Raw genomic sequence first — 27,092 nt, 5'->3', positions numbered from 1 at the left:
AGGTGAACCCTCCTCTGATAAAGGCAAGGCACCTTTGGTTGAAGATCAAGCTCCTGTGGTTGTTGATCAGTTGCAGATCTTTCAAGAAGCTCTGAGGGAACAGCAGGAAGGTTTGGAAAGGCAAAGAGCTGCTCAACAAACATTGGAAACCAAGGTGGATGGTTTAGTTTCCAATGTGGGATCGCTGAATGACAAATTTGACCAACTCTTAGCTTTCCTTAAGAAACCCTAGGATTCTATGCACTTGTTTTAAGCTGTTTTGTTTTCTTGTTATCTTCTGAACAATTTTATTTGTCTGGTTTATATTTTTCAAGTTGTTTTGTTTATGTTTTGCTTGATTATTTATTTTTTGTTTTTATCTTCTGAACTTGATATTCATATTTTCTTTACTTTGTCTGAACAATTTCTTATTTCGGATTTTCACTTAGTTATGTGGTTTGTTATATTTTTGTTTGTGCTAATTTTCTTTGATAAATAAGAACATAAGAACACAAGATGCTTTTAAACGAAAATTTTTATTACTGATCTAACAATGTTGAGTACATTGGTAAAAAGAAAAAGAAAAAGACAACCTAATCCTAATCAGATGGATAATACTCAAAAGAAATCTCAGATTTCTCCTCAGCATCATCTGATGAAATTTCTATGGGATCTGGGTTTTGCTCTTCTTCTTCTTGTTCTTCTTCTGGAACATAGCCAGCCAAGAACTCAACATAGTCAGCATCATCTTCATTCTCTTCAGCTTCAGGATCTGATGAATCTGATGAGATGATTATAATCTCAGCTTCAGAATCTGATGAGATGATTATAATCTCAGCTTCTTGTGGTTTCTTGTCGTCTTCTTTATTTTTCTCATCGTTTTCACGTTTTTCTTCTTCTTTCTTTCTCCGAAACTCTGCGATGCGTGAACTAAACCTTCTCATTCTTCTTGATCTTTCTTGATATACTCGTTTATTCTTGTTTTTATGTGAAGAATGCATGTTAACTCGTTCACCTTTTTATAAACCCTTGAGCGCGTTGTTTTTTGTTTTTGAAATAAATTCACCTTTGTAACAACCACTCTTCTTCTTTCACTGTCTTGGTTATATAAATTTTTTTTACTTTTTGATAATGACAAAAGGGGGAGTAGTTACGCATTAATTGATAAGTGATAAGTTTCAAAGCTGAAACCACGCTCACGCCTTTATCCATTAAGTTAAAAGTTGTTACTTTTAAGTTGTCACTTTTAAGTTGTTTTACGTATTTCAATGAGGAGACTAAGTTAGTTGAAACTGAAATAAATTTCATAAGTAAGGATAAGTTAAGAGTGCAATTTTAACTTAACCTTATGAGACTTAGGGGGAGAGCTTGCAAACCTCTCACTCTGAAGAAAGATATGAAATTTGTTTTATTTCAAATTATCTTAATCTTATACTAAATTAAAATATCATGGATATAACTTAAAGCTTTGGCTTTAAGAAGTATCAATCTTAGGGGGAGCTTGCAAACCTCACAAACCTAAGAGAAACATGATAAGTTAATTTAACAACAATTGTCAATTAATACTTATGTTTGTCATCATCAAAAAGGGGGAGATTGTTGGAACAAAATTGATTTAAAAATGTTAGCCCTTAAATCTATAAAGGTTTTGATGATAACAAAGTATTAATAAACAATTGGAAGGACTAAAAATTTATTTTAAGTGCGCAGATATAAGCATCAGATAAACTCTGAGTGAAGCTCAGAGGATGTGAATTCAGAAGATCACAAGCGCTCAGAAGATGTTGGACTTCAGAAGTTACAACCTTCAGATGATGAAGTCTTCAGAACTTCTTGAGTGACTAAAGCTTCATCAACCTCTGAAGATATTTTTGAAATCTGTGAAGATTCCCTTTGCAAGTCAACTCTTCTACCAATGAAGAAAAGGACCTTTCAAGCCTGATCAGTTCAGCTACTCTCGTTTTGTCTGTCCTCACTTGAGAACGTGGGTCTTCAGACTTGTTAGCTGAATAAGGAAAGTCTACTCTGCAGTAGTCAAAGTATCTGAAACTCTTACTCAGTTTAGATACAAACAAACTGCATCAAGACAGACTGCTTGAAGACAAAAGATTATCAACTCCAACGGATCTTTTTGCAACGACTCTTTTCTGGTGGTATATATACTAGAAGGATCAGTTGCATTAATAACAACAATTATCAAGTATTGAACGTGCGCTGAACAAACTCTGAATTCTGTGTATACAAGCTCTGAACCTCTTATCAAGTGTTTTTGCACTTTAGTCAAATACTCTGTACTCTTTGTATTTGCTCTCTTTAGGTTCTTCTAAGAGCATCTGTATACTTTCATATACTTTACTATTACTTGAGGAAACTTAAGCTTGTGTGCTTAAGTGTAAAGTCTTAAGCTTGTGTGCTTGAGCATTGTTGAGAAGTCTCTTGCTTGTGTGCTTGAGCAGTTGTAATCTTGTGTGATTATAGTGAAATCCCTTGGAAGTGCAAGGGGACTGGACTACTCTCGTTTTGTGAGAGGAACCAGTATAAATTGCTTGTGTGATCTCTCTCTCTTAACTTGTTTTATTGTGTTATTTATCCGCTGCTGTTGTAGTTAAGTTAAGAACTTGAAAAAGTTTTAAACTTGACTAAAACACAATTCAACCCCCCCCCCCCCCTTCTTGTGTTTTCACACCTTCATGCACTAGTTGCTAGAATTGAAACTGTGAGGTTGGTTGTAGCATTGGCCTGTAAGAACAAATGGAGCCTGTACCATCTGGATGTGAAATCAGCATTTCTGAATGGTCCACTTGATAAGGAGGTGTATGTGTCACAGCCTCCAGGTTTTGAAATAAAAGGGAAAGAATCAATGGTGTATAAGCTGTATAAGGCACTATATGGCTTGAAACAGGCTCCTAGAGCATGGAACAAAAGGATTGATGACTTTCTGATTCAGATAGGGTTTAAAAAATGTGATGCTGAGTTTGGTGTATATGTACATTGCCCTAAAGATGAAGATATTGTCATAATCTGTTTGTATGTTGATGATTTGCTCATAACTGGAAGTAGAGTTGCAGAAATTGCAAAAGTGAAAGATAAGCTCAAAAGTGAATTTGAAATGTCTGATCTTGGTGAACTTTCATTCTTTCTAGGAATGGAATTTATGAGAAGAGAAGATGGTATAGTAATGCACCAGCAGAAGTACATTGGTGAATTACTTGAAAAATTTGAAATGGAAAGCTGCAATTCATTGTCAAATCCATCAGAGACAAACACAAAAATCGATGAGTGCTCAGATGAAGAGAAGGTTGATCCAACTGTGTTTAGACAAATAGTTGGCTCATTGAGGTATGTGTGCAACAGTAGGCCTGATATATGCTATGCTGTGAGTGTTATCAGCAGGTTTATGCATGATCCAAGGAAGTCACACATGATAGCTGCTAAGAGAGTCCTCAGATATCTTAAAGGTACTTTGGAAGTTGGCTTGCTATTCCCTGTTGGTACAAACAGTGCATGGAGTACTTTGATAGGGTATTCTGATAGTGATTTGTGTGGAGACATAACTGATAGGAGGAGCACATCAAGGTATGTTTTCAAGTTCAATAATGCTGCAATCTCTTGGTGTACAAAGAAACAAGCTGTGACTGCTCTCTCATCTTGTGAAGCTGAGTATATAGCAGGAACATTTGCAGCATGTCAAGCAATTTGGTTGAATTCAGTGATGATAGAAATCAAGTGTGAACCAGTGAAGCCTCTAATCCTAAGGATTGATAACAAGTCTGCTATAAGCCTTGCTAAAAATCCAATTTCACATGGCAGGAGCAAGCACATTGCTACCAGATTTCATTCCATGAAGTGCAGTACTGTCCAACTGAGGTACAACTTGCAGATGGTTTTACAAAGGTTGTGAAACTTGACAGGTTTGAGTTTTTAAGGAGGAGCTTAGGTCTGGTTGTGTGTAATTCAAGCATGAATTAAGGAGGAGTGTTAAGAAGTGCTAATTCATCTTGAATATCAGTTTGTTAGATGTTGTTAGAGTTACTTACAACCAACTTGTTAGTTAAAAGTTTGTTAGTAACTAACTAGGTTAGTTAGGGAATTGGTTAGGCCTAGGGATAAGCTTGCTTGTTAAACAAGCTACCCTATAAATGCAATTAGTGCATCCATTTGTAAATTGTAATCAATCTTTTGTGGCCCAATAAGGAAGAATAAAATTCTCTATTTTCCCTAAGTTTCATAATTTGTTCATAAGCCAAAATTAATCAATCAAGTTGTTCATCTTGCATATCACAGTTTTTTGCAAAACTGCTAGTATGCTCAAGCTCAAGCCTGCGTGCCTGTGAGCTTGCCTGCATCTTGCGCGCGCCTGTGCCTGCATAACCAAGCCTGCTGAGCCTGCTAAGCCTGCAGCTGTGTAGGTGAACCAAGCCAATCTTTGCTTCTGCTGCGCCAACACAAACCACACGCAATCTCTATACGCCAGACTTTCATCGCTGTTGTTGTTGGGGGGAGGGAAGATGAAATGGAAATAGAGAGGATGGAGAGCTAGAAAGAAAGCTGAGAGAAAGGCGTGGAAATTTTTGTCGTTGCAATTTTTGTTTTCTAATCTCAGTTAATGGAAAGATGAAATGTAAATTTGGGAATGATGTGCATTTTTAATTTTACTGTAAAAATAAAATAAAATAAAAAAAGTCACTAACATTTTTATCAAAATCACTAAATTGAGTAATTACTGTAATTGATTGATTGTGTTTACAAAATTAATTAATGTAAGGTATTAATAAATCTTCTCTCTCTGTCTCCTCCCTCAATTTAGCGATTTAGCGCGCCACCGCGGGAATATCTCTCTCTCTCTCTCATTGATTTCAGTTCATTAATTTCTAAAGGATGGCTTAGATTCATGCAATTTAGGAATTGTGAGTAATCTAATCTTTTGCAGTATGCATATCTTGTGTTTGATATAAGTTCCTAAAGGAGCTTACAATGGAATCTGTTAAATACTCTTTAAGCCGTGCAATCTATTTGTTTGTTTGTAATTTACAATGAAGTTATTTTGCCTATAAAAATGAAGCATTAATTGTTTGAATGAAAATCAGATGAAGCAAGGGACAGCGAAGATTGCTTATTATGGTTAGATAAACAACCGAGTAAAAGTGTGGTGTACTTGTCTTTTGGAAGCCGTCGATCGTTCTCAATGGCACAGCTAAAAAAAAAATAGCTGAAGGGTTGGAGAGGAGTCGACACAGATTCTTATGGTTTGTGATGAGGCCAATACAAGTTGATAATACAACATGGGAGTTTGAGTTGAGTTTTGTTTTACCAAGTGGGTTTATAGAGATAACAAAAGAGATAGGTCTGGTGGTGAGGTCGTGGGCCCCACAAGTGGAGGTGCTGAGTTGTGAATCGGTCGGTGAGTTTGTGAGTCACTGCGGATGGAACTCGGTGCTGGAAGGTGTAGTTGCCGGAGTGCCATTGATTGCATTTGCATGACCATTGTATGCCGAGCAGCATGTTAATAGGAATGTGATGGTGGAGGACATGAAGGTCGTCATTGCGGTCGAGCAAAGGGAAAGAGATATGTTTGTGAGTGGAGAAGAGGGTGAGAGAGTTGATGGAGTCTGAGAAAGGGACAGAGATCAGGGAGAGGAGTTTGAAGTTCAAATACATGGCTAGGGATGCATTTGGAGAATTTGATTAAGTGCTTTAAGCACTTAATTAAGCTGTTTATCTAGGGTCTAATTTACTTGAAAATTATGTAGCTTTTGGGGTTGGATGTATGTGCCGATACTATGGTGGGGAATGAAATGTTGCGTGGTATCTCCGGAGGACAAAGAAAGCGAGTTACCACAGGAGAGATGTTGGTTGGACCAGCAAACGCTCTATTCATGGATGAAATATTGACTGGTTTGGACAGTTCGACAACTTTTCAAATTGTGAGATCTCTCAGGCAATATGTTCACATTCTTAATGGAACTGCAGTTATCTCTTTGCTTCAGCCAGCACCAGAAACTTATGGACTTTGTGATGGCATTATTCTTATATCTGATGGTCAAATTGCTTGATTCTCTCTATGGAGAAAAAACACCAGAATAGAGAGAATTATTACTTGCAAACTTTTTGGCGATTGGCAAAACATATGCAAGGTGCGCAAATTGGTTGAAGGTACGACCATTAAACTTGGTGTATTTGAAACATTTAATAATAAGGTTGGTCTGCAAATAAGATTGATGGCACCGTTGCCGAATTCTAAGGCAAGGCCTTATAGATTGAACAATTTTTTATTCGATATGCAATTTTATTTTTTTTTTAAATCCTGGCTCAAATAATCGGGTATTTTTTTTATCTATTTTTTATATTGGGATTTTTAACATTTCTGATTTTATATTTTTTAAATTAGGGTTTGATTTGTGTTTAAAACCAAAATAGAGGTCTATAATCAAGACATGGAAGAGGTAATAATAGAAATTCTCTATCTTTCTCTGTCTTGCAGATGTATTTTCTTTTCCAATTTTTGAGTTTTGTGACTATATAGTAGACTATAATGATATACAGTATCTTATGTGATTGTTTATAGGAAAAAGGTTTGGGAAATATGAATAGTTGAGGAGAGTTTCAGTTTCTATGATTGTAAGTGCGAGTGTTTGTCAATATTTGAGTGATTCAATCACAACATTGCTTCAGCTTCTACTTATCTCATTGATATATTTTATGATTGTTGGATGAAATCTATTTTATTTAACGAATGTAAAATAATCACATAATTATTTGAAGCTCAACGAGTCACTTTCTTTTACATGTTTGATTAAATGGCTCATTGGATTTCACCATGTTCTTTTTGGTTACAAATGTATGTGTTTCATTAGATATAGACTTTACAAATGTGTGTTTCCTTTCATCTTCTTTAGAGACATACCATTTGGAGTTTGATGTTAACGGTGTAAGTTTCTTTTCTACTCTTTACCATTTGGTCTACACTTGAACCTAAGTCCCCTCTACAAACTCTCCAATCGGTAGACATACTCTACTTACTCTACCGAACTAATATTATTAAAAGTATGTCCGCACTTGAACCTAAGTCCCCTCTACAAACCCAAAACTCTACAACAAAATATATGACCAATAGAAAATGATATGAGAAGCTTTTATGTTGGTCAAATGAACTTGTGTGAAAGACAAGCATATCATTTATACATCCTCATGTGTTGTCAATAAATCCCAGTTTTTTTTTTTTTGGGAACTGTTAACAACTTGAATTGAAAAAAACATATTTTTCTTGTTTTAGGTGGTGGAAAGATTGTTGGGATGGATTATGATGCTATTTCCTGGTGGGCCGTCAAGACGAAGAACTAGCAAGCTTCTCTGATCGGATTTAAATTAGATTTATAATTGTCATGAAAATGTATACACAGCTATTGGGATGAATCATGAAGCTGTTTTCTGGTATGCCAACCACAAGGTAAAGAACCAGCGCATTTCAACCCAGATCCATGAGTAACGGGTCAACAAAGTTTACAGAGTTAATTTGAACCAAACCATTGTAGTTTTCCCTTGATCATGTTTGACTTGTGTTTATACTGGAACTGGTTTATTTTTTGTTTATTCAGATTAGAGAAGATGTCAAATCTGGTATCTATGTTGAAAATCTTACAGAGGTGCATGTGAGAACAGTGAAGGATGTTTGAATTCTTGTTGAGCAAAAGAAAAATAATGAGTTGGAAAAAACTAAGCTGAAAGAGAGCATGGAAAGATGTGAAGGTGAAAAGAAGTGGCAGATGAGGCTAAGAATATGATAACTGAGACCAAAGAGCTGATGTCCATGATAAATAATTCTAAACCTTTATATGATATGATATTGCCCTGTCAAAGCAGCAGAAGTTGAAAGCCGATTGGGAAGGCTTTGGAACAGCTTTTGCAATCAAGTAGCTGAGTGGGGATATGTTGGATTGGATGGATAAATTTGGATTTGTTGAAAATTAAGGTTTTGATGTTTGAAGCAGAGGAGGAAAGTTTTAAAGAAGTAATACTGCACAATCAGAAAGCAAAAGATTTCGACAAACACGATGCGTTGTTAAAGACGCATTCGACTGATAGTGTTGTTATTTGTTGTAGTTCTGACCAATCAATCCTATTTTCATGAGATTGTCTTTTGTCGCGACAACTTTGTTCTGAAAAATTTTCCACACCAACAAAGACCGTTTTGAAGGGCGGCTTTTAGCTACACCCTTAACAGCATATGATCATTAGTTGATACACATTATGTCCAATTAATTACACATTATTCATCTATTGAATTGAGAAAACAATAAAAAAGAGGGCACCCATTGTGTTGTTTAAATTATTAATAAATCTTGATCCATTCAAAAGTAAACACAATACAAGAAAAATTAAAAATATGATGATTGAACAAAGTACAATTTTTTTTTATAAAAAGTCAGGTAAAACGCTGAAGTCATTGATATAAATTGGTACAAAATGTTTCTTTAAATGAGAAGAACACACAGAACAAGAGACACATACATACACATATGTGTTCATCATAAACTAAATTGAGTAGTACATGAATATTCTAACTAACAATTATTCTACAGAGAGGACATGTCCTTTTCACGGTGATCCACTTTTCGATACAATCTCTGTGAAAAACATGCGAACAACTAATCTGAACTGCCGATGAATCGTTAGAGAGCTCGCAAAGACATATGGAACATGTCGCTTCTGAATCGTTGTCTAATTTTGTTGTAACATTGATGGGATGAGGAGGAAAAGGTGTTGTATGCAGCAGCGCGTTGTTGCGACCAACATAAGTATCAAAGACAATAACAAAATCATCTGCCATTGTTCCATTAAGAACGTTGAAGGAAGGAGGAGGAACATGTGGACGATGATTGACTCCTCCTATGTCCCTTGTTGTTGTTGCTGTTGGTGGTGAAGAGAGCCTCCTGTTGTTGTTGTTGTTGCCACGACGACTACCAGCGGCACCGACAAAGGAATCAACAACAAAAATACTGTCAAGCATGGAGCCAGGTAGCATGAAACCAGCAGAAGCATTCAAACCCCTAACACGATTCATGTTGATTTCACTCACAGAATCAACGAATTAATGAATGAAGCAAAAGAGAGCGATGATCGAGGGAATACAGAGAGAGCGATTGATCGAGGGAACAGAGAGAGAGCTAGCGATGATCGATCGATTGCAAAAGAGAGAAAGAAGACTCACTCACTTTGCAATGCAATGAATGAAGAAATAAAGAGAGAGAGCGTTCTTGATTTAGTAATCCTTTGTGTTGTGTGAGATTGTATTTATAGATTTTTTTTTTATTACCGTTATAGTAATAAACGTGAAGATCACGCAACCTAGCTGTCAATTAACCGGCTAATAATTAACTAGGTCATCAATTAATAGCTGTCCGGTGTATTAAAAATAAATAAATAAATTCAAACTATACAGTGTAATCTTTTTTTTTAATTAGGTGATCTATTTTTTAGGATTAAATTTTGTTCATCCTTATGAATTTTTATCCTATAAAAGAATCACATATTTTCGTCCAACAATTTTATTTTTTAATCTCTATTAGACAAAATTTTAAATTTTCTTAGGATAATATAATCTTATCTGGTTTGGTGTACAGGATAGGATAACTGTATCATATCCTAACTCAATCCAGTGTTTGGTACTACAGCAGGATATAATAAGTTAATGTTAAAGCTTATCCTATCATATCTCTTTAGTTAAAAAATTTATCCTGAATTTGAGCAGGTTTCCAACAGGATAGGATAAGAAAAAAATTACTGATTTATTCTATAAAATATATTTTAAAATAAAAAAATGAAAATTAATAAAATATAAATAATAAAATAATTAATTTATATATATATATATATATATATATATATATATATATATATATATATATATATATATGTGTGTGTGTGTGTGATTTTCTCACAAGGATAATTTTGTAATTTACATAATCTAAAAAATCAAAATTCTACTAAAATTACAATATTTTAAAGTAAAATAATTATTAAAAAATTGGAAAATAGGGATATATCATTGAGTTATTTATTTGATCATGATACATATAAAAAAAATTTAACTTGATTATTTTCTCATGATTTTTATTTGAAATTATATGAAGTTATTTGATTATTGATTTATATTTTTTATTTATAAAATTCAAAGTATTACAAAATAATTTTTAAAAAATAACAATTGTTTTACAAGGGTAATTTTGTCATTTAAATATGTTATATATCTTATCATATTATTATGAACAAGTATGTATTAAAAATAGGATATAATAATTATCATTTTGTTTTTCTGTGTGTATCAAACACATAATATGATATCTTATCCTTATCCTATTTTATTTGATATCCTCTCACTACTCACTATCTTATCATGCGCATCAAACTGTAATAATTCACAAACTAATATATTATTCAAAGATATTGCAGAAAATTCCTCACAACCCAAGTCCCAATCAAAATTTTCTTCAACACAATGCAAATAAAATTTATCTGCTACATCTCAAGTATTGCTCGAAGAACTTGGAATTAAAGTATCCTCCTTAAGATAATGCAGAAACAGAACCATTTTCAGGTATGCATTTAATCTCTAATTCAGAGAGCTCACCACACTCAAAGAAGGTTTTATGGAGAGCCCTGACACACTGCTCTGCTTCATTGTCGTTTACAACTAACGAGATATTCACCTGCCGTCAAACAAACAGGAAAAATAAAAACAGATGAAAATGTTTAACAGGAAAGATTCTAGACAAATGTCGTTACTTTATTTTCAAACCCTGAATATGCCAACCACCAAGTCTAAAAACAACAAAGAATATGCTCATCTTTGCAACATGGAGCTTACATTCATGTTGATTCTTTACCGCCCAACACTACAATTCTATAATATTGGAGATCTTATTACCGAGTGGTAAAATTTCGTTTTAAATTTCAATGGTAATTTTCTATAAATCCAAGTCTATAAATATAAAGCCAGTAAAAACCAGTGTGAAAGTATGAATGAAGGAATGATTGATTGTCCCTCCTTCATGCAAAATATGTTGATATTAACACACGCCTTACAACCAGACCATATACAAGTCATTGGTTGTATATGGTCTGACATTCACACGCCAAGTGTAGCACCGAAACATCAGGTTGAAAGTGTGTCTAAGTTTCCGACTGTCAAACACTCATACGACATGTGTCAGACGCTCCATTTCAGCATCTGACATTCATACAGTACGGCTTGGACACAACTCTAACACCTAGTTGACAATTTCATTCAGCTAAACATGAAAAGGGACCCAAGACAACTGGTACACAAAATTTCAATTTTTCAAATGATGATGACAAATTATGGGGTGAAAGACCTTAAATTGATTAGTTATTTTTTAGATTTTTAGCAGTAGAAGGAGGGATTGAAGGTGAAAGACATAGTTCAATATTTGTTAAAGTGTATACCTTAGATGCACCCTGTGAAATCATTTGAACAGTGACACCAAGAGTGCGAAGAACTTGAAAGGCCTGTAATAAAATGCCAGTAAAAAAAAAAGAGCAAAGCATCAAATTAATACAGAAGATTCATAATCATGCAAGTTGATGTCAGTCAACCACCCGTGCTTGAAAAATGCCATTTAACAGATTTTGACAATGCCCCGAGGCTCCCAAGGAAGAAAAGGCACCATCAACAATGATATCCCAAAGATAGAAAGCAAAAGGGAGGGACAGAAGGCTCGGATAGTGATATTATAGCATCTTTAAGCATTAATAATTTTTTTAATAATAAATTGTAGATAAATATTCAAATAGAGATAATGCAATACAAAACCTTCTCCAGTATTAGTGACGACATCTGAACGTTTCCAATGAGAGAGATTATGGATCTATTCTTTAGGAGATTCACCACAGAAATTTTTTCCAGTTCTTCAACAACATAGTCAAGTTCCTGTAAAGAGATAAAAAATGACAGCCAATTAGAATAATGCAAGGGTTGAACTGAGCATGCATTTGGGCCATCATCAGCGAAATTAATAATAATAACCAAACTCAATCCCATTAGATGTGAGAGACTACTTCGATCAAATGACACCATTCCACCAATGTTAAAGTCTCAGCTTGGACAGGCCAGTTGTTCCGGCTAAGCCAGTAACTTATCATATGACCGATCCCAGTGCTTAACGAAAAAGCCATGCATGCAAATAACTGATGACTTGGCCAGTTCATTATTAATTGGCTGGGTCATAGTCTTAAGTGCATTGGTTTGCAAAATTTGAAAATATAAACAAAGAACTTGACTTAACAAATAATATTATAAATTGTCAACAAAATAATTGAAGGAAAGGAACTCAACAAAATACTGAATGGGAGTAATGGCTTACTTGTTGAATCAGCTCTCTGCTCCATAGCTTTGACGGATCCAACGTCAAGGAAATACTAACCTCACTCGTAGCTACAACGTCAACAGATATGCCTAAATCTTCGAAGATTGAAAACACCTGCATAAATATGGAAACATTAAGACAAGGATTCATCCCCAAGAAGGATAGGTTTGACTGTCATTAACTTTCTCACCTTAGCAAGGAACCCAAACTGCCCAAGCATGCGAGTGCTTACAATATCCAACATGGTAACATTCCGTTTCAAAACAATGCTAGTTAGTAATGCCTGCAGTTGGAAATAGGAAAAGTTAACATTGACTAAATTCATACTTCAGAAGGTCATATTCATCATCTATGCACCGATCCACACTTCTACAAACCTTGCTCATGTCTCTTGTTTTGGTGATGAGGGTACCCGGAGCTTTAGGGTTGTAAGAATTTTTAACCCTAACAGGAATATCACCTTCTCTAGCAGGTCTCATGGACTGTGGATGCAGGACCTGCAAATTAGAAATACAATTCACACACAACTCAAGATTCATATAATATCCCAAGATCCGTGTAATATTGATTCACAACCCAATAATCATGCTGCTCACGACAGTGCTGGAATCTTTACTAGAAACTGGATAAAAAAGCCCCCGAAACAGTGTGAGGAACAACCTTTATTAATACAAGAAAATATGTAGAGCCTAGTTAATGGCCTAAGAAATGTTGTTTTTTCTTGAACATTTTATACTAAATAGGGGTATCAATAGCTGACATTTCACAGCATCCACCTTGGAAGATTAATTTTCCCTTAATCCCATGCAGTTCAAAACCAAATTCAGCTAAGCCACTTCACGTCAATACCTAGAGTGAAATTGGATAGGTGGCATGACTAGTTGGAAACAACAATGTCAATATCATTCACGCAGAAGCTTGGAAATTCACCTGTGAATCTATATTATGTCCAATTGGAGGAAAACTAGTTTGGGAGATGATTCTTTGATTAGTTTTGGGAAGAGTAAAGTTGGGAAAGATTAGCTCATTCTTTTAGTTCTTTTCCCAAATCCATTGCATACCCACTATGCATAATGACTTAATGAGCCATTTCTGATTTTTACATTTTTTTTTTTTGAAAACTCGGCAAATTTGGGAAAGAATAATGCCTTAATATCTATAAACCTAAACATGCCTCTGTAAAAGAAATGTTAAACTGTATATTGGCAAAAGAATAAGGGAATATAATGATACCTGAGCACCGAAGTATGCAAGCTCAGCAGCCTCGTCAAATGTCAAAAATGGAACAGGTTCTGCTTGTGGGCATAAATTTGGATCACAGGTTAGAACACCATCAACATCTTTCCAAACCTGTTTAAGGGACCGAGATTAATCATTTCTTTTTATCTTCACTTAGTCTACAAGCTAAGGAAATTATACATAAATTATTTCACTAGTTCATACTACTATTTATTTATATTATGAATATGAATCTGAAGTTAAAGAGATGTTTGCATTTCTTATAAGTTATAACCATAAATAATACAAAAGCCTAAATTTCACAACTCATGCAATATGTAGAATAGGTACACTGACATTCTGACAAGATTTTGACGTGCCCAGCTAAGAGTTTATTATCTACAAACCTGAATCTCTGGCAATCCTAGTGATTTTCCAATTGTTGTAGCTGTCAAATCACTGCCCCCTCTACCCAATGTTGTCACTGCACATGACTTCCGAGCCTGATATAAGTAAAGAAAATATTACGCTTGTATTTCCGAGTTTCTTATTTTAGCAATGTAGAGGGCAAGACAGGGGGAGGAAGAACCATTAAAAATGTAGGGTATCAGAAAGACCTTTCCAAGGAAGCCTGTAATAATTGGAATTGCAGGATCAGAAACCCAGTCACCATGTAACCTCTTCGCAACAGCTGGATATGTTGCTTCCAAAATGTCGGCATTTGTGAAGTCATCAGTTGTTATAAAACCAATCTCAAATGCATCATACTGCCAGATAATTAAATTAGCATTAAGAAACAAATTATATGATCAAGATCCGGAATTAGACTCATCATCAGCAATTACAAAAATAATTTTTTTTAGCTGCAATATGCATTCCACAGGCAAACAAGAGAAACATACTTGACGAGCCTTAACACCTAATGTATTAAGATATGCAGCAAAGATCCTAGTGGACATGCACTCTCCGAATGAAACTAAGTAATCCTGCGTCCGTGGAGTCAATTCTTTCATCATAGCAATCCCCTTCAGAAGTTGCTCCAATTCTTCTAGATGCTCTGTTAATGTGGCAACACCCAACACCAAGACAGACACAAATGAGTACAAACAAATTAAAATTAATTAAACAAGCATATTGAGAATAAAGAAGGCCTACATAGAATTAGTATGATAGAATGAACTCAAACTATGGTATGTCACTTTTGTCAATTACAACAATCACCATTACGATATACAACGTCTTCTCACTCATGAAAGGGCCAATTTTATCATGTAAGCCAATGCATATAAAATGTAAATGCTGCCCTTTGTTACATAAAATATTGCCAATCTCGAGATGAAAAGACTGGTCTTGTTACCAGCCTACCACCATACAACTTTCATGGCACATTCATTATCAAGCAGCCGTATTAAAGTAACAGGATACATTCAGTAAAACATGAATATTGATATCATAATTTTTAAATTAAAACTAGAAATAAAAATAAAACAAGCTGTAACTAGCATGAAAGTATGAATTGTGAACAAAGTGATATATTCAAACAAGTGTTCAATGTTCATAAGCATAATGGAGCAACACAAATGCATAAATATAACTTTCCAGTTACAGAACACAATCAGGTGTAACAAAATAATTATGTAATGCGGAAGAATATAGCTCACTTGCAATAACTTCTCTGTCCACTCCAAGTTCCTCCACTGTCCTGGATAAGATAACACATAAGTCGATTAAAAAGGAGATTTCTTTTAATTAATTGTTGAAAGCGTTTTCACTGCACTTGGAAAGACAAAAGGACAATCCATTGTCCAGACCTGAGATGCAAGTCTTTTATATCACTGAGCTCATCGATACTATCAGCATTAGTAACTCCACAGCTTACAGCTTTTTCTCCAGCCTGACAAGACAAAACCATGGTTCTTGCTCAGGGTTTTGAATTGCAGAGCCACAGCATATCAGTTGCAGTGGCTGCAGTAATCACAGCAGGCTGTGATTGCAAATTGTAGAATAATGTAAAAGACTAAGAAATTAAAATAGACTTAAATAACTTGTTAATTCATATAACATACAACTTTTCCGACTTAGCATCTAGAAATTTTTGTCAGCTTTCAATCCCTAAAACATAGAATATATGTTTTTATTGTTTTGGTTTAGTCCTGTATATTTGTCCATGATGGAAATAACCCTTATTTTAAGGAATAAAATCAGTATGGTTCACATACTAAAGAGATTATTCTTATATGGACAAACATTACAATGATTAAAAGCAAAACAGCTGGAACATAAACAATTATTCTTGTGTTTCAAGATTAATATAACTAGATTCAAAAACAAATTTTCCTATGGTTCAGGACTCGATCCAATAAGAATTGTATACACGCGCACTAAGGCTATATTTGGATTGACTTATGAAGAGCTTATCTACTGGCATAAGCATTTGATGGGGTGTTTGGGAGAGATTACGGTAAGTTGTTTTCAGCTGATTTCGATAAACACTCCACAATAGCTTATGAAAGTAGCTTATAGTCTATGATCCTATTTGGATAAACAACTTTATTAAGCGTTTATAGCATAAACGCTAACCATATAAGTGGTTATGTATATGTTATATCTATAGCAAAAGATATTATAAAGAGAAACTATTTTCATGTAAGCTATAAGTTGTTTTCATAAGCAGTCATAGAGAAATTAGGGAAATAAGCTGAAAACAGCTTATGGACATGTCATAAGTTGTTTCCATAATCCCTCTCGGATGGTGTCACAACTGTTTATGCCAGTAGATAAACTCAAACAAGTCAATACAAAAAGCCCCTATATGAAAAACAATTTGATCACATATGTTATGCTTCAAGATGAAACAAAAACAACTTTTCCTATCCTATGGTTCAGGACTCAATCCGATAAGAATTTTTTACACTCGCACTAAGGCTATGTTTAGATTGAGTTACGAAGAGCTTATCTACTGTCATAAGCGTTTGACAGGGCGTTTGGGAGAGCTTACAAAAACATCTTATAACATGTCCATAAGTTGTTTTCAACTAATTTCGATAAACTCTCCATTATAACCGTTAAGAAGTCCCACATCGGTTGAGAGATGGCCTGACTAAGTGTTTATAAACTAGAGGCAATCCTCACCTTACAAGCCGGTTTTGTAAGGATGAGTTATGCCTAATATCCATTTCTAATATGGTATCAGAGCCTCTCCAAGATCCGTTGGGCCACCCGATATTGGGCCACCTACCATTTATATCCGCGTACCAAGCCCAATAGCGCTGGACGCGAGGGGGTGTGTTAAGAAGTCCCACATCGGTTGAGAGATGGCCTGACTAAGTGTTTATAAACTAGAGGCAATCCTCACCTTACAAGCCGGTTTTGTAAGGATGAGTTATGCCCAATATCCATTTCTAATAATAACGTATGAAAACGGATTATAGTCTATGACCCTATTTGGATAAACAACTATAAAGCGTTTATAGCACAAGCGCTTATCATATAAGTAGTTACGTATAAGCTATATCTATAACAAAAGATATAAATAAAGTCAAACTATTTTGAATCAAGGCCTATAGATATAAACAAAAGTCACTATTTTCATATAAGCTATAAGTTGTTTTCATAGTGAGATTTTGGACATGTCATAAGTTGTTTCTATAAGCTCTCTTAGACAGCATCATAACTCTTCTATGCCGGTAGATAAACTCAAATAAGACAACATAAAGAGACCCTATATGAAAACAATTTGATCAGATTTGCTTTTTAACAATAATATCTTAATTAAGTTGTTTACTCAAACATACCCTAAAGCTGAAATTGATCTACTATATACATACATACATCATATATGGACCAAAAACTCAATTAAGCCTATGTTTGGTATCACGGCGGTGGATGTATCAGAATCACGGTACGGACCGTGATGCCAAACATACCACGAGTCTTAGAAAACTGGAACAAGTAATAAGAAATAGAAAAGCAATACCAGTAAAAGCCTATTAGTAGTCTTTCCCATAGCAGAGAGAACAATGATAGGCCTCTCTTCAGGAAAACTGAGTATGAGATTAGCAACCTCTCTGATCCTAACAGCATTAGCAACAGAAGACCCACCAAACTTCATAACACAAGTATAACTTTTTTCAGTTTCTTCCACTTTCTCAGCCACCACACCACTTTCACTCCCATTATTGCTGCAACAACTGACTCTAAGGGGATCAATTGATACTTTCCTCACAAGGGGAACGTGAGAAACACGCGGTGAGTATCCAATTCGACAAGGCAACAACGTTGTTTCAGAATGTAAGGTTGTTCTTGTAGTAGGTATAGGGAATAATACGGTCTTAATGCAAGTTCCAAGTTGCATTGACATGGTTATGTTATTCCAATGAGAATTACTACGTAATAAGTTGAATGAAAGAAACAACGTAAGATTTGAGAAAATTGAAGGATTGAGAGAGATTTAGGAAGAAAAAGAATACTTACCTTGCTTGTTGTGATTGTAAGAAAGACGTTGCCAAGTGTTGAGATGAGAGGAGACTGACTGAAATGGCAGCCAAAAAGCACTCTGCTGCTTCCCTCGGCGGCTGTTTTTTTTCTTCTTTCTCTAACTCAATAATGTTTATTTTAAAATAACATTTATTCTAATTCAATAATGTTTATTTTAAAATAACATAATTATTAAAATAATATTTCAATAATATTTATTTTAATTTAATATGCTATTATTTTAATAAGTAAAATATTTATAAAAAAATTATTATCGAAATAGAAGAAAAGTTCAGTGTCACGTCATTAATGTCTTTGAGACATCATCAAAGTTGACTCTAAAATTAAGTGAGGACCAAAACTCAAGAAAAATTGAAATAGAGGGACCAAAATATATGACTTTTAAAATAGGGGATCACTTAAAAAAATTAAAAATAGGATGACCAAAACTACATTTAAGCCAAAAAAAATTATTTAATTATTTTTGAATTTTATTTGTTGTTTAAAAAAATACATTTGCTGATATCGTTTGCTTGCCACATGGTATTGCCACATAAGCGTTTTTCTGCCACATGGTTCAAAAATGGGGTAGGGACTAAAAGGGCAAAAAACAAAAGTCAAAATAGGAGGGCAAAAGTGTTTGATTTTAAAATAGGGTGACCAAAATCGCGTTGTAAAATAGGGAGACCAAAAGTATAATTAAACCAAAAAAAATATTTTAAAAAAATACAAAGCTGAGTTGAAATACAAAGTTGAGATATTGTTGGAGGTTATGGATTTTCTTACATTTGAGTTTCATAAATTGTAATTAAGAAAAAGAAAATATGATTAAATATGTTTTTGGTTCCTATAAAATGGCGACCTTTTAAGTTTAGTGCTTACTTTATTTTTATCATATTTTTAGTCCCTAAAAAAATTATCATGCACTCAATTTTGGTCACTACTGTTAATTCAACGTGTATTTTTTGAATGATTTTTTTGCATGTATGTTTAGAATATTATAAAAAGTTACTCCAAGAAAACCAGCTCAAAATTTGATTTTTTTGTTATGATTTTTGTTAGTTTTATCTTGAATTTTTGGCGTTTAAAAAATTCATATTTAATTCATCTCACGTTAAAAAATTCTCAATTTTTGTAAATAAACTTTATATGATATTTTAAATATGTCTATAAAATAGGACTCAAAATAAACTTTATATGATATTAGGGTTTCAATTTCCATCTCATCTTATTAGGGTTTCAATTTATAATACTACATCCGTCCCTAATTATAATACTCTGTTTGACAAAAATGTATTATTCATTTACCTTATTTTGCCCGTATTTTTTAATAATATATAAATGTAAATATTAGCATATAAGATCTTGTTCAATTTGTTTTGATGAGTATTTTCAAAAAAAATTATAATTTTTACTAGTAGACCATTAAAGATACTATTAGTAATCAAAATTGTGCATTGACATACGTGTAATGGTCAAATAGAATCTTATAATTAGGGACGGAGGTTGCATTAAAATAGGACTCCAAATTGTATGGATGGTCCTGCTAATAATGTTGCGCCTAAAATGATAATAATGGTAATGTCTTGTGGATTGTAAGGATAGTTTTAATAAAAATATTTAATTTGAAAATATATAATTTTTAAATTTAATCTAATTGAAAATAAATTATTGTTTACAAAGGTTTATCGTAAAAAAAATTAAAGGAATGTGTACACATAATAAGTACTATCGATTTTCCTTTACAATAATGCACTCTCTCCTGCTTATTTATGTCAACAAAAATTTTTGGCCTTAAATATAAACAAAAGTTACCAAAAGTAATTTTATTAAATGCTATCATTCCAAAAGTACCCCTGATTAATTGTTCAACTATTTCACATGATTGTAGAGTCTAAATGCAAATTTAATATATTAGAAGGTTATTTTAGGAATTGTAATAGAAATTTCACATAAAATCAAGACAGAAAGGTAACTCCTTAATAAGTGTGCAAAATGAAATTTTGGCTTACAAATGAGGTCGGAGGGAGTATGTATTTAATATTTATTTTTTTTAAGAAAAACGTGTATTTAATGTATGTATTTAATATGTTGTTAAGCTAAGAGCATCATGTTTATTGTTTCTAGATGAAAAACGAGTTTTTTTCTTCTTATTTTATCCAAAATTCACATATAAAGCTTTCAACTAATGAGCATCATGTTTTATCCAAGATTCATTATATTTGAAAGCATTCAATCAATGAGATTGACAAATCATTGCAAAGTCCAAACAATTTCTTTGACACCATTGTGCATTGTGGTGTTTTTTGGTTGATACATATGAATTGTGTTGTAGTATGAAATATGAATTGTGGTAAATGTACATTGTTACTATGTTTTTTTTTTTGAGAAAACATTGTTACTATGTTGTCGCTACTTGTAGTGTGTTTTACTATACTCATGAAAGCATTGATATCCATGACCATGAATTGTGGAAAAAGAAAGCTGAGGAGTGTTTATAGCATAAGCACTTAAAAATTCAAAATTGAACAAGTGTGAAGAAAATATGGTCGACTTGATGTGTAATTGCAATTTGAAGTGTTCATGCCTTAGCAATCATCATCACAGTTCTCTATAAACGATCAAATTTGAAATTCACAACTGTATATATACAAAAATTAAAGGAAAATAAGTCAAATGCATTAATGAGTCCATTAAATTTCGCGTTTGTAACAGTTAGATCTTTAAGTTTTTCACGTAACAAATAAGTTTTTTTTTTTTTTTATATTCTCCAAATGATGTTCACCTAAAAGGAGGCAGATCCATTTTCTCGACACGAGGTATTTTTTTTAACCAAAATATCTTTGTGTGCAACTGCATAGATTAATTTTCAACATTCTTTCATACACATTGATCAAAAATTAAACCGCTGAACACATATTTAAGGATCAAGATATCTACTATTTGTGTGACACGGTGTTGGTCAAGGTGTTTTAGTTGGACCAGTAGTGCAGTCATGCAGTTATGGATTCCTGAATGTTTGATCTTGATTAGACCAGACAAAGGAATATTCTGATTTTATAAAATGTGAAGTTTAAGTCAATAAATTTTAGACTGTCCGATCGAGATTGGACAGTCAAGAAGCCGTGACTTCACGACTGCATGCAGTTAGTGACCGCACAAAATCTAAATCTAAGTTTAGAGTCCAAGAGGATATTCTCTGGTAAAATATCAAACTTTAAGGACTCTGCCATGTTGCATCATTATCAAAATTTAATAGGCAAAAAACTTAACAGGGAAATGAATAACAAAAAATAAATAAAACAATTCCTTCCACCACTTAAACATAATTGAACAACACAAGTTTGCTTTTGTCATAAGCACAATTCAGAAAAATATAAGACATATCTCCTCCACCTAAAGATTAAGCTAATCTAGTTGATCTTGGCCTTGAGACACAGGCTTTTACTAACAGGAACAAGAAGCAATGCATCTACAAACAGCAAGCTACAGTTAGTACCTCTAAGGGTAGCATTTATCAGGAATTTCAATCAATTCAAACCATGGTAGCCCGCTGAATCCAACAACACTGCTTTAATTTGCTCCGGGAGGACATCTTGGCCTTCTCTGCATTGTTGCTGTGAAACAAGAAAGACTATAAATCAAAACCAGAACTTCAAATGGTAGAAAGTCGATAATTAGTAAACTCAAAACAGCCTCGGCTCTGAACACATAATAAAAAGTAAGAAAAGAAAAAGCAAGGAAGGAAGGGTAATAGTGGATGTGATTGATTGAAGCTAGGAACCGTAGAAAGAACAATACCTCGGCTCTGAACACATCTAAAGCAAAGCCATTGAAACAACTAATAACAGCCTGCTGAACATCCAATCCAAGGTTATCCAAAGCCCTCATGGTTGAAAGCAAAAGTCCTGGTCTGCGGGTACAAAACATATGAATGTTCACAGCTCTCCCTTCCCTTACCCTAACTTCCACCTGTAAATTTCAGAAACACGAAAGTTTAAACAATTTCATCAATTACCATGCAAATAATTTGCATCCATGTACACTTGTTTGCGACGTTACTAGTCAATATGAAGACTGTCGTAACAATAATTTACATGGTCCGTAAGCAACATGCTACAATTGTGCTAGTATCTTACAAACAACTCTGCGTTAAAGCAAACGGAAATTACCTTTGGAGATTGGTTTTTGGGGCTTAGCAAGTCACCGGGATATAGATCCTCCTTGACTCGACATGGAAGGGTCGGCGGAGTAGGTGTCAACGGGTGAAAGCTTGCACTTGCAGAAGGTTGCAACAATGAACCAGGAGGAGTTGATTCGAGTTCATTGTGAAGATTATTGATCCGCTGCAGTAGCTCCTTCAAGTAGTCAACTGCATCCCCGAGTATTGAAGCTCTGTCCATCTATGAACAAATGAAAATACTTAACATAAGCAACAAGATGGCATCAAGTAAATAGTCATACTAGTCCCCAAAAATTATAGGGTCAGTTAAATTAATTCTTGAGTAATTGAAATCAAAAAACAAAAGCCTCCAATGTGTATTTGGTTGGTCAAATTAATGTTTACACAAGCATTTCAAGAATTAACTTGACCAACAAAATACATATTCAGAAAACTAGTTTGACAAATAAAATATCCTTCATTTAGTAAAAAAATAAAAATAATATCCTTCATGATTTCTATTATCCATTATCCAATTCAAGAACTACCACAAAAATGTTATGTTTTTTTTAAAACAAAAACTAATTTGATTATTGAATCATTGGCATTTCTAATTATAAGGGATAGTGTTTTAAAATAGGTCTGCAACCGCCATTCTGTTTACAACATCAAGATAAGATTTTTGGTATATCTGTAACCGCGATTAAGGCTGTATCAACCACATTTATCAGCCCCCAGGATGAATCGTTCAGCAGAATCCGAGTTCGATTCTTGGTGGGAACAATTCTTAATCAAACTTTACTTACCTCGTGACCCAATACAGGATTACGGCCCCTAGGAACTAGAGGGTTAACGCAAAAACAAAAAACCACAATTATCAGTAATAATTCTCTACCATATCAAGAATCATAACGCAACTACAACCATTGCAACCGCAACTTAAAACTTTACAGAAGCTAATATAGTAATATGCTTTAAACATTTTTTCTAGAAAAATTAAAAAGTAATCAAGGGACCCAAATTTGTTCCATACCTTGCTAATCTTTGGCACAACAGACCTAAGCATGTACAACCTATCATTGAGTTTCTTCCTCCGGCGCCTCTCAGCCATCAGATTTTTCGCAGGAAGCCCTTTCTTCTTCTTCCCCTTTTGATCTCCACCAGTAACAACAGTCCCATTAGAATTGTTCAAATCATTTCCATTCTCATCAGAATCATAATTCAACCCAGAAAAATCATCAATATCACCATCAACATCACCACCACCACTTCCTTCTTCTTCCCATTTCTTCTCCACTTTTCTCTTCTTCTTGTTCCCAACAGTCTCTAACCTCGGAATCTCCAACGCCCCACGACGCTTCTGAAAGAGAGTCGTGGGTTGTTGTTGTTGTGGTTGAGGTTGAGGTTGAGACAGTTCAAGAGGCATAGAAAACGAAGCACTGAAAGGTGTTACTGAAGCATCGAGTTCAAGACTCGGTGGAAACTCGGAAGCTGAACTCAGTTCAAGTGAACCACCCATGAAAACAGGGGAATTTGAAGTGATGTTGTTTCCCATAAAGAATCCATTTTCAAAACCCATTTCAAATGGGTTATTGTTGTTATTGTTATTGTTGTTGAAAAAGTAGTTGTTGTTGTTATGGAAGAAAGAGTGTGGATTTGAATCTAAGGTGTTTGTGTTTTGGTGCATGAGAAAATTATCAGTTATTGTTGTTGGATTTGAAACAAATGGAACATTATTAATAACATTAACAACGTTGTTGTTGTTGTTGTTGTTGTAGAAGTTATCAGGTTCGGGTTGTGGTTCGGGTTTGAAGAAAGGAAGAGAGGTAGCACTAGCACCCATAGCAATAGCAATGGCAATGTTGTCTTGTTCGGTGTTGTTGGTGTTGTGTTTAGGTTCGGAGTTAGGTGTGGACCATGAAGATGGTGATTCTTGTTGTTGAGGTTCGGACCAAGAAGGTATAGTGAGAGTATTGTGAACTCCACCTTGTGGTGGTGGTGTTGGTAAGGGTAGCGTGTATCTATCCATATGATATGGTATGCGAGAGAGAGAGAGAGAGAGAGAGAGAGAGAGAGAGAGAGAGAGAGAGAGAGAGAGAGAGAGAGAGAGAGAGAGAGAGAGAGAGAGACAAAAAAGTGAAGAGGTTTTTGTTTTGTTTTGTTGTAATAGAAGAAGATGATTTGTGTGAGGAATGATGAAGAAGAGAAAAAGGAGTTTTGAACGTTGTGCTTGTGATTGTGTTTATCTTGTGTTTATGGGAAAGAGAGAAGTTAGAGAGTAGTGAATGGAAGAGTTGGTTGGTTGAGTGAGTGAGGTTTATCCAAGTGTGCTGTGTTATGTTATGTCTGCAATCTGCATGTGCCCCTTGCTGCCTTCTTCTCTTTCTTTCACCAATTTATACATACAATACAACTCCTCTCATTCAAACTAAGATTCAAAATGTATTGCTAGTACTCTTGAAACAGCTTATCCAATGGTTCAAGTCTTCAAGGTTAAAAAATGAGGGTAAAAAAAATGATTTAGCATATCATGAACTTAACTTAGTTGACAGAGACATTACATATTACACGTAAGAGTTGAGGTTCGAATCCCGTATATCTCACTTATCTCTACCTTAAGGGTGAAATTTCTAGCCAATAAATTTCTTGACAAAAAAAAAAAAGTGATTTAGGTGTTTTTTGGTAAAAAATAGTAGATAATTGATAAAGTAGCTTATAACGGATGAGTTTACGAGGAGTGCTAGGGTCACACCCTCTAACACACTCCTATAACACACTCCAATGTTAATTTGACACATCATCCATTTTTTTTATTCACTTAACTTGAAACCGGATTAGTGGGTGTAGCTATTTTTTTAATTTTTATTATTATTTTTTGGAGATTTTAACTCCTCGTCTTCCTTATTCAACCCTCCACGCACAAACATCTTCTTAGTTCCAACAAAGTTTTTCAAACCTTTTGCAATTTTCTGGAAAAAAAGAAAATGAAAAGATAACAGAAAGAATGTTACTGACAAAGATTTTGCTATCTTGAATATTATTCCCAAATTTTCAGTTAAATCTAAGCAATTCACCAAAGTAATGTTATATAGATTTACAATTTACAAGCACAGTATATGTTTCAGTATATAATGAAAATCCTCATTCAAAGAATAGAATTCACACCGGAAACGAATTTAGATTTGAAAAAACTGCCACAAAAATGGAACCCAATTGATTATGTCAAAACAAGTGAAACACAGATCAGCAGAACGCTCACAACCAAGACATCGGCGGGCACAAGAGCTGCGAGATTAGATAGATTGGTGGCGAGATCAGAAAGAAAGGTAGAACTTCCGATAAAGAAACGATGACAAAAGAGATCGATGAACGATGGAAAGTGCAAAAATGTTGCAATTTTTATTTTTAAAAGATTGGAGTTCCATTCTGAAAAAAAAAATGTTGTTCCCAAAAAAAAATCTTGTTTGTAAACGGGAAGAACCGGTTACAAGGTAAACAAATAAAAATAAAGGATGACGTGACAAATTAGTATTGGAGTGTGTAAAAAGAGTGTGATATTAGCACTTCTCTTAAAATAATTTATAAGCTAGTAAAAATAAATTATAAATTCGTGAGTAAACAACGTTATCAATCGAATTTTTTTGTCATGAGTTTATAAGTTATAAGTCATAAACTCAAAATATGAGGTTCTTAAACAAAGCTAGTAGAGTAGAAAGAGTATATATTATCAATTGTTTAGGGAAAGTGGTTAAACTCTCAAAAAAAATCTCAAGTCGACAACAAAACATCTAATTTTTCTTATCATGATTGAGTTATCTCCCAAAAAGACGACTCTATGAAATATGAATTGAATTTGTGTTCTTTTACGAGGAAAGTGTATTGTTAGACTTAGCTCTCCTAGTCCTAGCACTGTGTGTTGGTTATATATACAGGATATATCTGTGTTTCAACTATACATAACTATAATTTGCAAGGAAACTGAAATCTCTATTCACAAATGTGATGGAAGATATGCTTGGAAGGAAGTAGGCGTGGGGTACTTGGAGCCTTGGAGGGTTCTGGGGCTGTAAGTATAAGTAAGTAAGTAGTACTAAGTACAACAGCAAAGACAAAATAAATAATGTGGACTTCAAGATATGTTGATAATTTGGGTATTATTTTGTTTATAGTGGTCCTCTCCGTGCGTGGTCTCAAACCGAGGTTGAAGAGTAAATCTTCAACCAAGTGATTTCTCAGGAGACCGGCATGTTTATAGTACGGTCCTAGACTCCTAGTCCATTATTATGTAGTTTCAATTTAACAAGAAATGGATTGTGCATGGTGCCTTAATCTTAACAATTTTTATGCTTTGTTAGTTTATGATTAATACTAAAATTGATTTGCTTCTTGAAGAAAAACAAAATGAAACACAATATTGTTATATTGGACAAGTTGTATTGTACTATATGGTGAGTCAATTAGTACATGGTTGTTGTTGATAAGAAATTGAAGGTTTTGAAAGAGTTGATTAGGTAGAACCTAGCAGCCAATTTTTAATGAAATCACATGTACTTTACACCTCCTTATAATTTATTTTGATTACTACTAGTTCACTTTTCAATTTTTGAATAATAACCTCTACTTCTGACATGCATGTATGATATAACTATAACACTATGTACTAATAATTCATTGATCCATGAGGAGAGAAGAGATGAGTATAAATGGACCAGAAAGCGACGCGGTAGAAAATGTATCCGCGCCGGCACATCCTTACATATGATCATTATTTTTAATTTTTAGGGTTACTAGTCTATGGCCAGAAATTTCATCTTGAATTAGTTAAGTGGTGTGTTCGGGATTTGAATATGACCTCTGCGTAAAAAATATGATAT

At 34.1% G+C, this 27,092-nt stretch overlaps 3 protein-coding genes and 1 long non-coding RNA gene across 7 annotated transcripts; 1 reads left to right on the top strand and 3 right to left on the bottom strand.

Moving 5' to 3' along the window:
* The first annotated feature begins 4,723 nt into the window (after nt 1–4,723).
* LOC123888161 lies at nt 4,724–8,329 on the top strand. Its single transcript, XR_006801988.1, has 4 exons — nt 4,724–6,132; nt 6,368–6,422; nt 7,253–7,426; nt 7,575–8,329. It is a non-coding gene; the product is annotated as an uncharacterized LOC123888161 (long non-coding RNA).
* A 64-nt stretch (nt 8,330–8,393) lies between these two features.
* Nucleotides 8,394–9,213, bottom strand: LOC123888160 (E3 ubiquitin-protein ligase RZF1-like). Its single transcript, XM_045937128.1, has 2 exons — nt 9,163–9,213; nt 8,394–9,124 (listed from the first exon to the last, which is right to left on the bottom strand). Exon 2 carries the CDS (start codon nt 9,038–9,040, stop codon nt 8,537–8,539), a length of 504 nt encoding a protein of 167 aa, XP_045793084.1. The 5' UTR covers nt 9,041–9,124; nt 9,163–9,213; the 3' UTR covers nt 8,394–8,536.
* A 1,172-nt stretch (nt 9,214–10,385) lies between these two features.
* LOC123888159 (aspartokinase 1, chloroplastic-like) lies at nt 10,386–18,198 on the bottom strand. Its single transcript, XM_045937127.1, has 14 exons — nt 18,054–18,198; nt 17,557–17,965; nt 15,392–15,474; nt 15,242–15,282; nt 14,483–14,637; nt 14,198–14,347; nt 13,988–14,083; nt 13,596–13,712; nt 12,740–12,859; nt 12,553–12,645; nt 12,360–12,476; nt 11,810–11,926; nt 11,443–11,505; nt 10,386–10,685 (listed from the first exon to the last, which is right to left on the bottom strand). Exons 2-14 carry the CDS (start codon nt 17,938–17,940, stop codon nt 10,542–10,544), a joined length of 1,680 nt encoding a protein of 559 aa, XP_045793083.1. The 5' UTR covers nt 17,941–17,965; nt 18,054–18,198; the 3' UTR covers nt 10,386–10,541.
* A 3,142-nt stretch (nt 18,199–21,340) lies between these two features.
* On the bottom strand, nt 21,341–24,614 carry LOC123888157 (transcription factor SCREAM2-like). Of its 4 annotated transcripts, none has more exons than XM_045937123.1 (5): nt 24,348–24,614; nt 23,252–24,291; nt 22,229–22,459; nt 21,858–22,028; nt 21,341–21,673 (listed from the first exon to the last, which is right to left on the bottom strand). In XM_045937123.1, the coding sequence occupies exons 2-5, from the start codon at nt 24,245–24,247 to the stop codon at nt 21,587–21,589; spliced, it is 1,485 nt and encodes a 494-aa protein (XP_045793079.1). In that variant the 5' UTR covers nt 24,248–24,291; nt 24,348–24,614; the 3' UTR covers nt 21,341–21,586. The 4 variants fall into 4 exon arrangements, with proteins under 4 accessions (XP_045793079.1, XP_045793081.1, XP_045793082.1 ...); XM_045937125.1 differs by having other exon boundaries at nt 23,252–24,287; XM_045937126.1 differs by having other exon boundaries at nt 23,252–24,279.
* Between the last annotated feature and the right edge of the window lie 2,478 nt (nt 24,615–27,092).

This window comes from Trifolium pratense, linkage group LG6, assembly GCF_020283565.1.
Source record: "Trifolium pratense cultivar HEN17-A07 linkage group LG6, ARS_RC_1.1, whole genome shotgun sequence".
Taxonomy (NCBI): domain Eukaryota; kingdom Viridiplantae; phylum Streptophyta; class Magnoliopsida; order Fabales; family Fabaceae; genus Trifolium; species Trifolium pratense.
Note: the sequence above shows the minus strand (reverse complement) of the source record. Positions and strands in the feature narration are given on the sequence as shown.